Source organism: Glycine max, chromosome 19, assembly GCF_000004515.6.
Source record: "Glycine max cultivar Williams 82 chromosome 19, Glycine_max_v4.0, whole genome shotgun sequence".
NCBI lineage: Eukaryota > Viridiplantae > Streptophyta > Magnoliopsida > Fabales > Fabaceae > Glycine > Glycine max.
In genome coordinates, this window is record NC_038255.2 from 42,524,095 (window position 1) to 42,541,888 (window position 17,794).

The 17,794-nt window shown below is 32.5% G+C and overlaps 1 protein-coding gene across 1 annotated transcript; it reads right to left on the bottom strand.

Annotated features, from left to right (window-relative positions):
• Positions 1-1,020: 1,020 nt before the first annotated feature.
• Positions 1,021-5,288, bottom strand: LOC100790034 (calcium-transporting ATPase 12, plasma membrane-type). The gene has a single exon (XM_006604404.3). The coding sequence runs from the start codon at positions 5,204-5,206 to the stop codon at positions 1,997-1,999; it is 3,210 nt and encodes a 1,069-aa protein (XP_006604467.1). The 5' UTR covers positions 5,207-5,288; the 3' UTR covers positions 1,021-1,996.
• Between the last annotated feature and the right edge of the window lie 12,506 nt (positions 5,289-17,794).

Consider the following 17,794-nt stretch of genomic DNA (forward strand, 5'->3'; position numbering starts at 1 on the left):
TGCAATTAAACGACTGCATTAGCATTTTATTTATTTTGATTTGATTTTTAGACACACCAATAGATATTATTTCTTCTTAACATTTTTTATATATTTGTTGTGTATCTCCTCTCATCTTTGTTATTCTATGCATTGTTCGATGTGTTCTTGGCCTCAAGCATACATGTTAATACTTAATACGCACTGAGGTTGTAGAAAATAAGCTAGTAATCTAATCTATTTTGTTTTAGTAGAGTTTTATAAGAAAATTAGTAAGACCTTTTTCTAAAGATTTATGTTTAATGCGGATATTAGTCTTTATTTTATTATGAAAACATCAAAGTTTTTTTTTTTTTTTTTTACTGCAAGCGTGAAAGTTTATAGTAACATGTGAAATTGAAGTTTGCCATTTACAATCTTGGATTTTTTAGGAAAAAAATGTTTAGTTTGTCTTATGTGTCAATATTCGTGCAATTAATCTTTTAATAGATTAGTAATTTAACTAATGTTTAGAATTAAGAATATTATAGCAACTTGATTGATACATATTTGTTAGAAAAAAATAATTTCTATGGTTGACTCCCTCTACTAGTTAATCTTAGCTCTGTCCCAACTCAAGTTCTTAACTTATTTTTAGTGAATTCCATTTTATCTTTTCATTCATACAAGAACTCCCATTTTAACTTTAAAAAAATGTTTCTTTGATAGTTAAGTAACCTTCGTTGTGGTTGTATATATAAGTAACTTCTATAAGAACTTAGTTTCTCTAATGATATTTTCAAATTACTTGACTATAAGAATCAACAAAAATAATTGCATTGGAGTTGATCTAAGCAATTACAGGCAAAGTTGTTTAACCATTAAATAGGCAATTTGTATTTATAAAAAGTGTTTCCTTAAAGGAATCCACTAAAAAATAAGTTTTAGAACTGAATTTGAGTTTTACTATTTGGAGTGAAAATTAATTAGTGTTTTTAAATTCTACATAGCAATAAAGACTCACTAATTCAAAGGGCGTTAACAACCGAGATGCTGTTGGTATGGAAATCTAAACGGTATAAATCTTTGCATAGATGCAGAGCAGTATCCAAGATTGGATAACGAAGCAACAGTTACAAATTTCGTATAGCTTGTTTAACAACATCAGAATACAGTGCCACAAGTAGATTTAATCACATGAAATTTGATCTGTGCTTAGAGCAGGTCTTCAATATCAATGAAGTGTTCATAAGAAGTCTGATTCTTCTTTCTTTTTGAGTTCTTGTTTCCGTGGTTCATCTGGACTTTTGGTCTAGACGTTTAGCTAAGCATGAGGCTCAACATACCATAGTAAATCCTTGGTCCTTAGCTTAGACAGTCAAGTTAAAGCAAGAATGATAACATATCAGTAATAAGCAAACGGACAAATGAAATCTCAGTCTTTATTCAGAGGCTTGTGAAGAATGCATGCAACTCTGCTAATATCAATTTGAAGGTCTCATAGCCCAAATATATGTGAAAATAGGTCATGAACTCAAGTATAAAATGATTTTGCACTATCAACCAGTCACTCACAATCTATCTTGTATAGTATGCTTTTGACTTTTACAATCATTATCTTAAAAGTCATACTAATGATAATTTGTGATTAGTTAATAATGTAAAACTATTTTATACTAACCATTAAACTTGATCATTTTATATATTTTTTTGGTACATAAGAGAGTTACGAACATAAATTTATCACTCCTATCCTTATTCCCATCACCCCAATTACCATTTTAGAGATGAGTTGTTACTGATATTATAATACTTTCATAATACACAAATTTTTCAACTACTACTACTGTCCATAATTCCTACCTTAAGTAAAGGAGGTGTTCATTAAGATTCTATAAATTTCAAGCATCTTGAACACTTGAATATATGATATTTAGGTGTTAGACATATGAAAATTCAAGATCCTTTATGTTTTTAAACCATAAAAGGTCTTGGATTTTCATACATAGTATACACGAATATATCATATTCAAGTGTTTTAAGATGCTTGGAATTTATGATTCTTCAAACGTGTGACGAGGTAAAATGAAAACAAATGCTTAATCTTGAAGACCAATACTTTTACCCACTTAACGTGATGGCTAAAGAACGTTATATCTGAAACAGGTACGAGCTTTGTAAACCAAGCAATTGGCCATGACACAGCTGCAATTCCAATACAAATTCCCCATTGCTCCCATGTTAATCTCTCCGTATCAGCAAACTTCCTTAGGAGTTCCACCATCAATACTTGAAGAACCAAAGTAATCCCCACAATTCCAAGAAACAAGTGGTTTTTGTGAGTGCCTTGGAACACATTAAGTTTCTCCATACTTCTAGAGTTGAACTCGTTGAAAACTTGGCAGAGAACAAAAGTATTAAAAATTAGAGTATCCTTTACCTTCCCATTTACATTGAAGATTGACTTTCCATTGAATTGTAAAACCAAGAGAACAGCAATCTGATATAAAGCTTGAGCTAAAAGGTTTCTCCACATAATTCTAGTAATAAGAGGCTCAGTTCTACCCACTGGCTGTTTCTCCATCAACTCCTTTGTAGGCCTTTCTGTAGCCAGTGCCAATGCTCCTAGAGTATCCATAATGAGATTCACCCATAGTAGTTGAACTGTTGTTAGGGGAACATCTCCCGAAGAAACCGCTGCAACAAAATTGATCACTAGTGCTGCAACATTTACGGTTAGTTGAAACTGGATGAATTTCTGGATGTTGTTATAAACACATCTCCCCCACCTTAAGACAGTGGCCACAGAATTGAAGTTGTCATCTAAGATCACAATGTCAGAACTCTCCTTGGCAACTTCAGTTCCTTGAATCCCCATAGAAAGTCCAATATCAGCTTCTTTTAGAGCAGGTGCATCATTTGTGCCATCTCCCGTGACTGCAACAACATGGCCTTTCTTTTTCAAGCATTGCACCATCAAAAGTTTGTCCAAAGGGGATGATCTTGCCATCACGCGGATCTTCTCAACTTTCTCCATTCTCTCTTCCTCCGTGTAGTTCCTGAATTCCACACCTTCCACCACTTCTCCTGCATTTACATGGCCATCAAGGTCTAATATTCCACATTCTGCTGCTATGGCCTTTGCAGTGAAAATGTTATCTCCAGTGATCATCTTGATACTAACACCTGCAAGTTTACAAGTTTCCACAGCCTTCTTAACGTCAGATCGGCATGGATCCTTGAGGCCAACAATACCTAGCAAGGTCAAGCCATCTTTTCTAAGGATTTGATGCACTTTCTCCTTATCGTTATAATCATTATCTTCTGAAATGTGCATGTAAGCAAAAGCAATACATCTAAGGCTACTAGCAGCCATGCCTTGAATTATCTTCTCAAGTTTACTCCGATCTTCATCAAGGGACTTTTCTATGCCGTTATTGTCAATGTAATTAGAACACATTGCAAGTATAATCTCTGCAGCACCTTTCCAATGCACGTGAACTGTGCTGTTGGTCTTCTTCCTTATTGCCACGCCACTTCGTTTCTTCTCCGAGTTAAACGTTTCAACATGGAGTACTTCATGTGTGCGCTTCAGTTCGTCCATGTCCATGCCTAAATCTGACGCGGCCCACAAGAGTATAGCTTTCTCTGTTGGGCTACCAGAAATTTCAGGTTCAGATTCTGATGAAGGTTTATATATACTGCCAGTTGTGTTGAGGCCAACTCCTTGGTGAAATAACTCAAGAACTTTAGGAGCCATTGCATTGGAAAAGTTTTCCATAGCATTTTCTAGGCCAAGCCAAAACTTGGTGACTCTCATTTGATTCAAAGTTAAGGTGCCAGTTTTATCTGTGCAAATAACTGTTGCTGACCCCATAGTTTCACAAGCAGAAAGTTTCCTCACCATTGCTTGGTCTGCCATCATTCTTTTCATGGAGTAAGCAAGTGTGAGAGTAACAGCCAATGGCAGACCCTCAGGGATTGCCACAACCACAATGGTGACTGCAGCAGCAACAATTCGCACAACCGCGTTGAAAACATCGTTTACATCGGTTTTACTCCCCTGGAACTCCTGATTCCCTTTATCATCTTGCGTGTTTCCAGTGAAATAACGAATTAACAAGACTATGAGAACAAGAAAAGCGACTGCGAGGCCTACCTTTCCAATAGAAGAGGTTAACTTGTCAAGGCGAGCCTGCAATGGTGTCCTTTCCTTGGTGTCTCGCGAAATTGAGCTCATCATTTCACCCCATGCTGTGTTGGTTCCCACAGATGTCACAAGCATCTGAGCAAAGCCATCCACCACTTTTGCACCAGACAGCAAAAAGGGGCTATTTGAAGGCTCAATTTCTACATGGTCGCTCTCACCTGTCATACTTGATTCATCCACTAGCAAAGAATAGCCACTTAAGAACAACCCATCAGCTGGAATTTGATCACCAATTTTAAGTGATACAATATCTCCCACATGTACCTCAAAGATGGATATCTGTTGTGGCCTTCCATTTCTCACAACTTCAACTTTGATGTTGTTGCTTATCTTAGACAATTTATCAAATTGCCTCTCTTGTCTGAAGTTGCTGAGTGCAGTGACAACAACTACCAGAAATACTGCTACAAATATACTCCCTCCTTCATACCATCCTTCCCCTGGCCCATGTTCTTTTATGCCAAATCCAAGGGAAAGGCCAGCACAAACAAGAAGGATCAGAATAGTTGTGTCATTGAAAGCCTCCACTACAAAGCTTAGAAATACCTTGGGTGGAGGCCTCTGGTAAGTGTTTGAACCAAACAATTCACGCCGTGTGGCAACGTCATCGTCGCTGCCACTGATTCCCTTTGCTGGAATGGTTCCAAGAATATTTGCAACACCTTCAACTCCTCCAAACTCAGCAAAGGCTTCCAAGTTTTTGTCCTTTACCATGCTAGCAAGTCTTGCTTTGTCAACATCAGGAACCAAGGAATAATGATTATTGGTCCCATGTTGGGGAATTAGTGGCTCAATGATATCAAGAATGCTTCCGGAACCGGAAGATTGAGATTGGAAGAGTTTAGAGTAAGGATGAGTGTTTGTATTTCTCTTAGATATGACTTCTTTGGCCAAGGCAAGCATGACCCTTCTAGAATAAATAGCTGTATAAGCAAAACGCCATCTCTTTTTGGCAGTGTTGATGGTGTAATTCACAGTGGTGGTTATGTCAATGAGAAATGAGCTATCATCATATTTCGGATTTTGGCTATTCGACATGGTGGATTAAGAGGAAATCAGAATTGCTAATGCTATAATTACTTAATCCAGAAGATACTAGGAAAGAACTTCATTCTGAACATTCAATGGTTGTTATCTTCTATATATAATAAACATATGGTTATATTTCGTGCGAGAGGGTCCATAGGGACAATTTCCGTGTAGCTTCCAAGCATAACTATGCAAAAACAACTGTGCTTTTTTTTTTTTTCCATAAACATACAGAAAAAATTACCAAAACATACACTTTTACTGTGTATAGTGTAAATTCAGGTGGGGGACCCAAGTTTACACTGTATATTTTCAAATTTTTTCGAAAACCAGTTGAGAGTTCAGGTTGACGACCCAAATTCTCAACGTGATTTTTTTTAGAATTTTTTTTTTAAAATATTTTTATAAAAATATAAATAAAAAAAATTAGTAAAATTATAAAATATTACGATATGATTTTTTAGTTATCATGTAGGTACTTAAATAAAACACTTGAACATGTTCTGAATTTTTATGAAGTTAAATTTGTGTTTCGTTTGTGATTTTGTTTTGTTATGTACATTAATTAAAAAAATGAGAAAATTAATTAGTAGTTTTAAAATAAATTTAAAAATGGGAAATGATTTAAAAATAAATAAATTGATTAAAAACACAGTAAATAAATAATTACTAATTACTACATCTCAATTATATAATACACATAAACTAAAACAGTATGTTAATTGAGATGAGAGACATAGAGACATGCATAATAAACAAAACATAATAAAACAAGAATAATGGAACATACTACCAAATACAATTGAAACACGAAAATGACGAAACTAATGATAATTCAAAAGATGTTGTGCAAGAGACATGTCTTCTTTTATTTTGGTTATTGGTTTGCTAAAAATAACTAAAATATTTGATGAAACTGTTGCACGATATCTTTTTTCTTTGGATTCTTTGACCTGATTACTATGAAAAAATTTGTCATAGATATTTTTAATATATTGGAGATAAATTTAAAAAATTGCATAACATGACCACTTAAACATTGTTTCAAGGGTCCAAACCATAGTTTTTATGATTTTTTACTCTTAATTTGAGGTCGTTGTCGATGAAACTGTTACATGATATATTTTTCTCTGGATTCTTTGATGTGATTAATATTAGAAATATTTGTCATGGATACTTTTAATGTATTGGCGATAAATTAAAAAAATTACATAACATGACCACTTAAACATTGTTTCAAGAGTAGAAACCATATTTTTTTCATTTTTTACTCTTAATTTGAGGTCATTGTTGATGAAACTGTTGCACGATATATTTTTCTTTGCATTCTTTGACGTGATTAGTATGAAATTTTTTTGTCATGGATATTTTTAATGTACTAAAGATAAACTAAAAAAATTTCATAACATGACCACTTAAACATTGTTTCAAGGGTCAAAATCATAGTTTTTTTTTATTTTTTTACTCTTAATTTGAGATCGTTATCGATGAAACTGTTACATGATATATTTTTCTTTGGATTCTTTGACGTTAAAACTATAAAAAAAAAATTGTCATGGATATTTTTAATGTATTTGACATAAATAAAAAAATACATAACATGATCACTTATCATTGTATCAATGGTTGAAAGCATAATTATTTGGGATTTTGTCGGTTGCGTGCAAGCATTCATTGTGCGGTCATATGCAATGATAATTGGCATGCAAGGTTGAGCAACACATGACCTCGAGATGCGATAAGGATCTGTGCTGTGAGCAGCAATAATAAAAAAACAACTTTAATCATTTGCACAGACTCTGTTGGTTGTGTGCAGTTTTTCACTTTGTGGTCACATGCACTAATAATTGGCATGCGAAACTGAGCAACAAATGGCCTCAAAATGCAATAAGGGTCTATGTGATGAGCAGTAACAAATAAAAAAATACGTTTAATTGTTCGCATAGCCTTTGTCAGTTGCGTAAAGTTGTTCATTATGCGATCACATGCACTGATAATTGCCATACGAGGGTGTATTACACATGGCTTTTGTCTGAATGTAAGTCCTTGAGATTCAAAAGCAAATTAAAACGATTGTCTTACTGTTATGCCTCTAGATTCCAAAGCACGCCAACCATTAGCTTGTGATTGATTATATATTTAAGTGCATCATATCACCCTATACTTTGCATAGTTACATAAACTGTCTCTGAGCAAAAAAAAAATATAATGCAAGAAAAATAACTTCAGCCCCAATTTGTGTGTTCATTTATGTCAATGGTGAGATCATTTGTAGTTCAAGTGGAAACACAGTTTTCACTAGTGACAACACAAAATCGATATTGTTGTACCCAACAATGACGCTGCCAGACATAATCATTGTAATACATTCATCAATTACAGATGATGATGTTTCGTCTGTAATTACTTCAATTTGGTATCGTTGCCCTATATACGAAATGAATGGACATGTTGAGTATATGGCATGTCGAATTAATGGTGAAGAGGATGTTTGATGTATGCTTAATACATTTACAAATATGACAAGTGTAATATGTATGAAACTTAGAGTTGAAGTTCATACTTCACCATCACTGTCTCAAGGTAATGACCTAATCTAGGCAGAGATGGAGCAGAATCTGAATAATTCCTTGAAATTAGAATAAACTATTTAACATATTTTATTATTGTATTGCTTTTAATTACTTGTTAGTATTTATTATGTATTTGGTGTTTGTACCATATGTTTGTACAATGCTTTTCAGTTGTTATTTTTGTTTGTCATGAGGGTACTTAAATAAATTGCAAAATTAAAGGAACATGAACATAATGTAAGTGGAAAACTTCAACATAAGTTAATTGGAGAATGATATTTTCTTAGGACAATAGATTTTCCTACTTAATCCCCATAATGGTGTTATGTTCCACATGGAGGACGTCTCTTATTACGTCCTGGATTTCAACGTGGGCATTGATATGGTATATCATGCAATGATGAATTATTATCTTCAACATATTGACTAAACATCAAATTGAAACTTGGTGGAGTAAAGTGACCCATTTTGTTTTGTAGGCTATGCATGTATTCACGAGCTAATGTTGGCGTGCCACAATCAATTACAAAAACATTGCTCAAGAATTCATCAAATTGGATAATTGGTGGAGTGTAGGCCATGTTCAAAGGACTAGGTGGAACGTAATTCGTCATGGGGGGAATTGGTGTGTATGTAGGATTACATTTTGGTTGCACGATGTTTGTTGCATATATAAAAAAATAATAGTATTACTTTGATACCACGCCAAGTATTCTTAAGAATGTTTTGCATGCCCTACAATCGATTGTCCATGTAAAACCATTGATTGACGTTGTTGCCAATACATTATCCATTTTGCATGTTTTTCAGCCCAATTTGTGTCAGTTTGACCTCGCATGTCGATTTTGTGAAATTTGTCCATGTTTTTTTGGGGATCTGGTATGCCTTGTTGGAGGCGGAATTGAAGTTTAACTCTATCCGCATGTTTCCATTCTACTATTCAGAAACAAATTAGTGTGGTGCAGGTTGACCATATGGAGGAGTCTACGAAATCTCTCGACAAAATAAAGTCCAAAAAGTAGAGATATGGATTCTGCAAGAACTAAAATGATACAAATGAATAATTAATTAATTATTAAAAACACAAACCTCAACAGAATTTTTATGTAACCCATAGTTTAGTATTTATTACCTATTCAACTGTCATGTTGTCTAATCTCATTCTATAACCGATGACATCTCTATGTGGTGTGCCAGTAAAGCTTAATCCACTGTCACTCCATCTAATAAATAGAATAATATAAGTTTAATAGATACTATACTAATCATATAACTATATTTGAGATTCATATTACCTCGTAACCAACAGATACGATGGTCTGCGATTAACTCTTGCTGCACTGAAGGACATGTGATACTATGCCCAAGAATGCAACAATGACGCACACCCGCCCATGATTTTCGCCTCAAAGTCATTTCCCTGTACAGCGTTGCTAGACAAGCAGAGCCCCAATTATACCGTCTGACTCGTTCGAGATTAGCCAACACAGTTAGGTATATCAAATGAACCCGATTTCCCATCTTATCTGACATTAAAAGCCCACCAATTACCACAAAATGTAAGCTCTACAATGTGCTTCTAATTGTTGTTGTGTTGGTTCCATGGGAAGCGGTGACATATTATCTTTCAACCACTTAAGCTTAATGGTAGAGTCGACCAATGCTTCTCCCTTTGGCGGAACCACCTCCAAATATTGTTAACACATTTCCTCCCCATCATAGTATGTTGCACTAGTGACTAACCTACCGTCCACCGTTATGCTAAGCTATAGTTCTACATCCTCTAGTGTAATTGTGCATTCTCCAATAGGAAGATGAAAAGTGTGAGTATTTTGTCTCCATCGCTCAACAAGTGCAGTGACTAGATGATGATCAATTTTGAAGTGTCGTAATTTCGCAACATCAACAAAGTCAACAGGACTTAACAACGACTCAATTAAAGGATGAGGAAGGGGCATGGAATGACAATAAGAAATGATATTGGTGGTTGTCCCTATAAATTCGAAGTTACATTTTTATAATTGTCACGACAATAAAAATTGTGTTATCAAATAATCATTTAATTTGTATTTACCATGTTTTGTATCTTTGAAGATCGATGACAATCTTGTTTTCATAACAACGTTGCTGCCATCATTCTCCCTTTACACAATGAAAGTTGATTCAAAATTTTGTTATTGAGATTCAAAAATAAGTTGGTGTAGGGAATAAGTTGATGTATGGAATAAGCAATTGTAGACGTTTTTATAAGCGTGAAGACACTGTGCGAAGTACTATGCACATCACTGTGAAGTGTCGGGAATCCTACAGAGACACTATACACATCACTGTGCTCGTCATGAATCCAATAGAGACACTGTGCATTTCATTATGCGCGTCATTATGCTCGTCAAGAATCCTGTAGGAGCACTATGCACATCACTATGCTCGTCAAGAATCTTGCAGAGACACTGTGCTCGTCACTGTGCCCGTCAGGAATCCTACAGAGACATTGTGCACATCACTGTGTGTGAATGTATGAATACATGAATTTTGATGATGCCAAAGAAGAATTAAACAATGCCGCTTCAAAGGATAAGCATTTGCTTCAAGATTACTTCAAGATTGCTTCAACAAACAAAGTCTTGTTTCAAGATTCACTAAAGATCAAGCATTGCCTCAAAACAAAGGGTTTTAAAGTCATGCAAGGCTCTGGTAATCGATTACCAGGAAATGTAATAGATTACCAGAAGGGAAGAATGAAAAATAGCTATTGAAAAGGGTTTTGAATTTGAAATTTTGAACATGTAATCGATTACCATATATCTGTAATCGATTACCAGCAACAAAACTCCTAAAATTCAAATTCAAAAGTCATGACCCTTCAAATTATAATTGCGTAATCGATTACACAAACATTGTAATCGATTACCAGTGGAGAGTTTTCAGAAAATCTGTCAACAGTCACATCTTTTGATTGAATTTGTGAATGACCATCAAAGGCCTATAAATAGGTGACTTGGGCACGAATTTTGAAGAGAGAGTTTTGTTTGTTCAAAATGTCTTATCCTCTCAAAAGGAAATGAGAGAGATTCCAAGAGAATTTCATTGCCAAATGCTCTCTCAAAAGAAACTATTGGGAAAACACTTGCAAATCCATTAAGAGTTCATCCATGGACTTCAATTGTAATATCCTTTTTCTTTAAGAGAGAATTTCTCTTCTTTCTTCTTATACAAAGAGATTGATTAAGGGACCAAAGGTATCTTAAGTTGCAAGAATTCCTGAATACAAGAAATAGGTTGTCCCTGTGTGGTTCAGAAGTTGTAAAGGAATTTACAAAGATAAAAGAAAATCTCAAGTGGGTTGCTTGAGTACTGGACGTAGGCACAGACTTTGTCGAACCAGTATAAAACTGTGTTTGCATTCTCATACCACAACTAAAAATTGTGATACAACATTGTTATCAAACCGAAAGTGTCAATATATTGTGGTACAACATTGTTAACAAACTAATATGGATGAGAGAGAAAAATATCAATTATTATTCAATCTGCATACTAGTAGGTCATTCAAAAAATAGATGCTCCTTGAAAGTTCTAATCAAGCAAAATATTTTTTTTTGTTTACTATCAATATATTTAATTTCATACTATATATAAATTAGAAAAAATTCTTCAACGGTAGTATTTTTAACTATTTTTTTAAACTTTATATCTTCTCTAATTTTATTAATTTCCTTTATTTATATTTTTAAAAAATATTTTAAAAAAAATTAATTTTTCTAAAAGAATCATGTTGAAAATTCGGGTTAGGGAACCGAATTCTCAACGGGTTTTCAAAAAAATATTTAAAAAATACAGTAAAGTTGAATCCCACAATCCGAATTTATACTGTGCACGATAAAAGTATATGTTTTGATAAATAATGGAAGAATGTTATGTTTTGGTATTTTTTTCTGTATGTTTACGAAAAAAAATCGTCCTTTTTTATAGTCTAATTTAGTCAAATTTTTATAAGACACTCTGTACACACACTCTTGCCGGACACGTCAAATCAGTTGTGAGAAGAAAGTTGCTACTTCGATACAAATTCATAATAAAATCATACGATTAGAACCGTTTTATAAAAATCTAACGGTTCATAAGATAGTTTTATAAATTCAATTTAAAAACACCTTTAAAATATTAACCGTCTGATTAAGTCAAACGGTTCACATTCACGACTGCATGAATGCATATAGTGTATTTTCCTAATGTTAATTCATTACTGTGTAAATGCATGATTGCGGGAATCTAGGTCGGTTTTGTATAATGGAACTCAAATTTATTAAATAAGAAAAAATAAACTATACACTAACATTATAAAAATTTAAAAAATTACACATGTGGCGAATGTATTGAAAGATTTTTCTTATATTATATATATTTTCTTGATGCCGACATAGAGGATGAGTAGTCGGTAACCATAATCTTAGACCCTCAAAACAAGTCCCAGAAAAGTGGGAACATTTCTCTCTCTCTCTCTCTCTAACTGGGGGAATGGGAATTGGGAAACTGTTTCAGTTATCAACAAGGTGACAAATAGGAAGCATACACTTGGTTGAGGGACCATGAGCTTTGCTTGGAAGTTAATGGCCTTATTAATCCAACTAGAACAAATTAAATATTTAGGTATGGAAGGTGTAATAAGTCCGTGGTGACTTGGTCTGGCTGATTATGACATAATTATCTTTTTCGGCAAAGTCTAGTGATAGTTGGATCCATGTTTGATCCTAAGGTTTTTATAACAATTACTAAGACGTTTCTCAAAAACCTCGGGTACTGGCATGCCGTCTTGCCTGGACATGGATTTTGCGTAGAATTTGCATTTTGATATGCGAAATTACTAAGATTTTTTTGTTGCCCCTTCGGCTATAAAAGCATACAAAATCCATCATATGAAAATTTGTAGTCAACTATCATTTCTATCATTATCCAGTCGCATGTGCAAACAATATACTTAGATTATAGAACACTTCAAATGATCCAGTTTAAATAAGATTTCCAGTTGTTGAGCCTGAAAGTGATTGACAAATCATATTAATTAACAAATCTTTTTCTACAGATATTTTAAACTAGAAATTATTAGATTTCTAATTTTTTATAACCTAACACAAGAAATGCAAAAGACCAAGGGAATAATTTACTCATATTATATAGTGTACATGTGATGAATTTCTAACAGATTTACTAATCCTAAAAAACAACAAGAAGCATTATTCAGACTTCTGCTTTAGCTTACTTCAGCATCTATAATATATACGACTATGGAAATTCGTCACAACGTAAACAATGGACATCATCAAAATTTGCGGCTTGTTTCACACCATCTAACCCCAATGCGAATTGGCAAAATCTACTCTAAAACATCCTGACAAGTTTGAAGTCCAAGTACTGCGCGCCGCATAATATGGGAAACTTAACAGCAACTAGCCATACTTCAGTTTTTTTTTTTAATTATTATTATTTTCTATTGTTATCCTTTAAAAAAAATCGTTAATTACAGTGAGTCATATGTTCATAAAAATAACTAACAGCATAGTTATTTAGGAGCTTTTATATACACTGTCTAACTAACATGTAGGTAGTTCACACTACGTAAGGCTCATCATTTCATAGCTGGGATCGCAGAAAAACAAAATTGTAAAGTAATTAAAGTTGATATCAAGAGGGAAAAAAGGTCTCAATATAAACAATAAAAATATAAAATTATAACAATTAAATCTTTTATAATGATATTGTAATAAGTAGATAGTCAGATATTCATCCCTGTCCCTTATAAAAAAAACCCAAATGATACCTATATCCATACGTGATCAAAGCAAATATTTGTTTGTCATACCTAATTAAATGAGATAAAATACAAAATAGTATTATCTAGAATAACCAAAAAAATACCTAAAAAAACAAACAAAAAAGAGGATGAGTGAGAAGACAGGTGGAAACTAGTCAAGAATCACAGCGTCAACGTTCAAGTGGAAGTAGGAAAACAAAAGGAATAATAAAAGTTATAAAACTCTGCCGTTAAAGGAATAAAACAAATTTAATACATATTTTAAGAGAGAAAATAAAATATAAAATACAAGAAGCTAAAATGTTAAATAATGTTTCAAGAAATTCATAGGATTGACTTAATGATATAATATTCTGTTTCATACATATATAAGATATGATCTATTTAATATGAGAATCCATATTAATTTTTCCTCTGTGTAAAATTTTTTTGGGTTAAAGGAAAAATTAGTTTTTAATCCAATAAATAGAGGAACACATGTGGTCTCTCTCACATGACCAAATAAAAAATAGCATATCAGGGAACACTACAAACTATTAATAAGAAATTTGTTTACTAAACACAATTAATATATCAATATAAAGTTTTTAGCTAGCAAAAAAGAATTGTAATATTGATACAATCCGTACAACATTTTATACAAAAACTCTTCTTCTGTTTATCCCTCTCTATCACACATTTATCACATCTCATATTTCTCTATTTTCTCTTTCTTTTTTTTAGCTATATAATTTGTTGTATGAATTGTTATTATACAAAAACTCTTCGTATTTATCCCTTTCTATTACATTTATTACATCTCATATTTTTCTCTTTTTTCTCTTTTTCTTTTTTATGTATAATTTGTTGTATGAATTGTTATACAAATAGTTTTTTTAATAAAAAACTTAAAACTAATTAAAAATGCTTATCAGTAGACTCAAAACCACCACTCATGGTGATTGCGTGAAATTAGATGGATTTTGACTCGTTATCAATCCAACTCTAGTCCAGTTTTGCTTCTCTGACATTTTGTTTGGTTACTAGGAAAGAAACGAAATTTAGTTGCTAGGAAAGAAACAAAATGAAAGTGTGAAGAATAAAAATAAATGAAAAGAAATTAGAGAGTCAAAAATAAGCTTTGGTTGAAGTGAAATAGACTTGAAAATAAAAAAATATTTAAATTAAAATAATTTGGATTAAGATTTTAGTCCCTCAAATTTTTTAGATTCCAAATTTTAGTTTTTTAATAAAAATTTGATAACTTTTAGTTCTTTATTAATTTTTCATCAATATTTTTAGTTTCTCTAAAAAAATTGTTTATTTTTAGTCTCTTATTTATTTTTATTACTCAAAATTAGTTCTTGTTTTATCCATTTTTTACTCTTTTATTTATTTTATATTTGAGACTAACTTTGAGTAATAAAAATGAACAAAAAATTTTAAAGGGACTAAAATTTTGAAGGACTAAAAACTTAATTAACCAAAATAATTAGGTAGGTAAGAAAAAAAGTTATATTTAATAAATTCTGTTATTATTATTATTATTATTTACAATTGTTTTATTATAAATATTAATTATTATTATTAGGGTGTGAGAATACAAAAATTGTGGCTATAATCAATTATGCAAAACATATACCGATTATGGCTATGAAGGGACTCTTTCCTTGATACTCTTTTCTGATATTTTTGCAAGGAATCACAGACGTGTCATGCCCATTAATTTTTTAAAAAAACTTTCCATGCAAATTAGTTCACCCAAACAAAATTGGTTTGACTTTCCACTGTTTTTCATGCTTTTTACTTTCTTTCTTAGCTAAATCAACCAAAGGAGTTGTAAGTCGTGGTGAGCCAACTGCCATGAATCCAATTAGCTCACTTTGAGAGATCTAAATCTAAACTATTACTCATTTCTGATTGGATTAAGAACAATCATTAGATTCTTATTAAAAAAACAATCATTAGATGACTAAGAAATTAAGACATGATTTGATTGTGTGGAATGGAAAGAAAAAAAAATTGAATTAAAATAGTATATAGAGACATGAGATCCATACAATTTTATTTTATTTTTTAAATTTACCCACCAGTTTATGAATTTTTTTTGAAGAATAATTACTAAAAATTGAATTATCCCTTTAATAACTTTAACTTTTTTGCCCTTGTAAATTAATATTATCTAATGGTCCTCCTAAATATTCCGAAATATATTAAAAAAAAAAAAACAATGTCAATTGGCCGTTTCAAATACGGCACTAGAGTATATTATGCACTAAAATCACCTAAAAATAAGGACTAAAATCAAGTAATTAAAAATTAGGACTCACATCAACATTCCCTTGTTAACATCGACTATAGCTTCACAAAAATCCCCTATAGCTCCACAACATCAAGTCATCAACACAATCATGTTGGTATTTTCTTTTTCTAATATTAGATGTGAAGTTAACACATGAACCAAAATTTAATACAATTTGAAACATAGATAACAAAATTAAGCAATTACATATTGAAGAACTAAAGTTGCTCAAATGCTATATTATTGAGACCATAAATACATTAAGCCTAATACATAATACCAAATACACATTGGTACGTTAGGAAATACATAAAAAGAGTAAGAACCATGCCTTTTTCCAGGCATCCTTTTCTACTTTACACTTAATCTAGTGCCCCCACAGACAGGCTACATTTTCTATATAATTTCCAAAGGTGACAAACTTACTGCACGCATAGGGTAGGTATGAAAAAGACTTGACACAAAAACTTACTTCAATAACTTCCACACTTTTAATGCACAGCCAAAAAGAAAAAGGAGCGCGTTTACACAAAGTTAAGGTTAGTCATATCTCTCGTCAAAGAAAAAAAAAAGGTTAGTCACATCACATGTTTTGTCCTCCTCTCCCTCTCTCTCTTCCACTTTAATACTCAATCCTTACTAGAAGATATAGTCATTGTTGACTAATCGAAACTTCCTAGTAACTTCGTTTCCGAAAATTTGTGGACATTTCTCATGTATATTAAAGCAACGTTTGGCAGACGGAAACAACCAAGTAATTTCGTGAAAAATGCATTGTGAATTGTCAAGCAGAAGTGAACAAATAAATACTGGATCCTGACAAGCAAAAACAAATCTTTCGCTGGCCATCAGTACAACTTCGCAGCATCTTCTAACGTCGACAGCCGAATAAATAAGGAAATCACGCCTCTCTAATAATTTAGACAAATTATCCCCATCATTGAGTTGTTATCAGTAAGCAACTACGATTGGTTCTTGTTATTAGCAAGCAACTACTTCGATGAATAGAAAGGGGGACACAAAAGTCCACACTGAGATATCAAAAGAGACAAGTAACTTAAGTTTAAATGTTCAGGTCGAGTCATCAAGTTGGTGTGTGTGTCTATATAGATATAGATAGATATCTGAACAACAAAATAGTAATAAATAAAAAATAAAACTAAATGTATTATAATAATAAAAAAAGATGTAAAAAAGTTCCTCAATGATCATACAAATTTATTGATAAATTGGAACTACCGGAGAGAAAAAAATGAAACAGATTTGTCTGATTCGTTTGAGATCCAAACTAATTGGAATCAAGTTTCATTAGTTCAATTTGGTTAGGACCCAAATATGAAAAATAATTAAATAAACCAATTGAATTGTTTGATTCGATTTCTCAATTTAATAGGAGAAAATAATGCGCAACTCTAAAGAAATGAAATTGAAACAGACCAATTGAACTATGAGCGTAATTGGAGGGCAAGAAAATAAGAGCAAATTGGAAGAGCAGAAATCACTAAATGACAAACTCGATAAGACATCATGGAGGAAAAAAGTGAAAATGTAATGACCATAATTTGCTTTCCACCCTTAATCCTTTGGTTAGGTGGTGGTTTGAACAGGTCGTGGACTCCAACCAGAATGCCCCGAGGTGGGGGGATAACACTGTTCTTTTTCTTCTTCCTTTTTGCAAAAAATAAAATAAAAAAAAATTGCTAAGGAACAAACTTTCGAACTTGTACTACGTTACTCATAAATCATGGATTATTGGATTTTTCTTTGATTAATTTATGAGTTGTTACTTGCTAACAATAAAATGTCTATGGCTCATTTTGTCAAAAAAAAAGGTTCCCATATGTCAAAGGCATTGGAAATTAACAAGTTGAAAAGGCCCCATTTGCAAATTGCAATTAGAACGAGTGAGGGACAGAGAGAAAGAGAAGAGA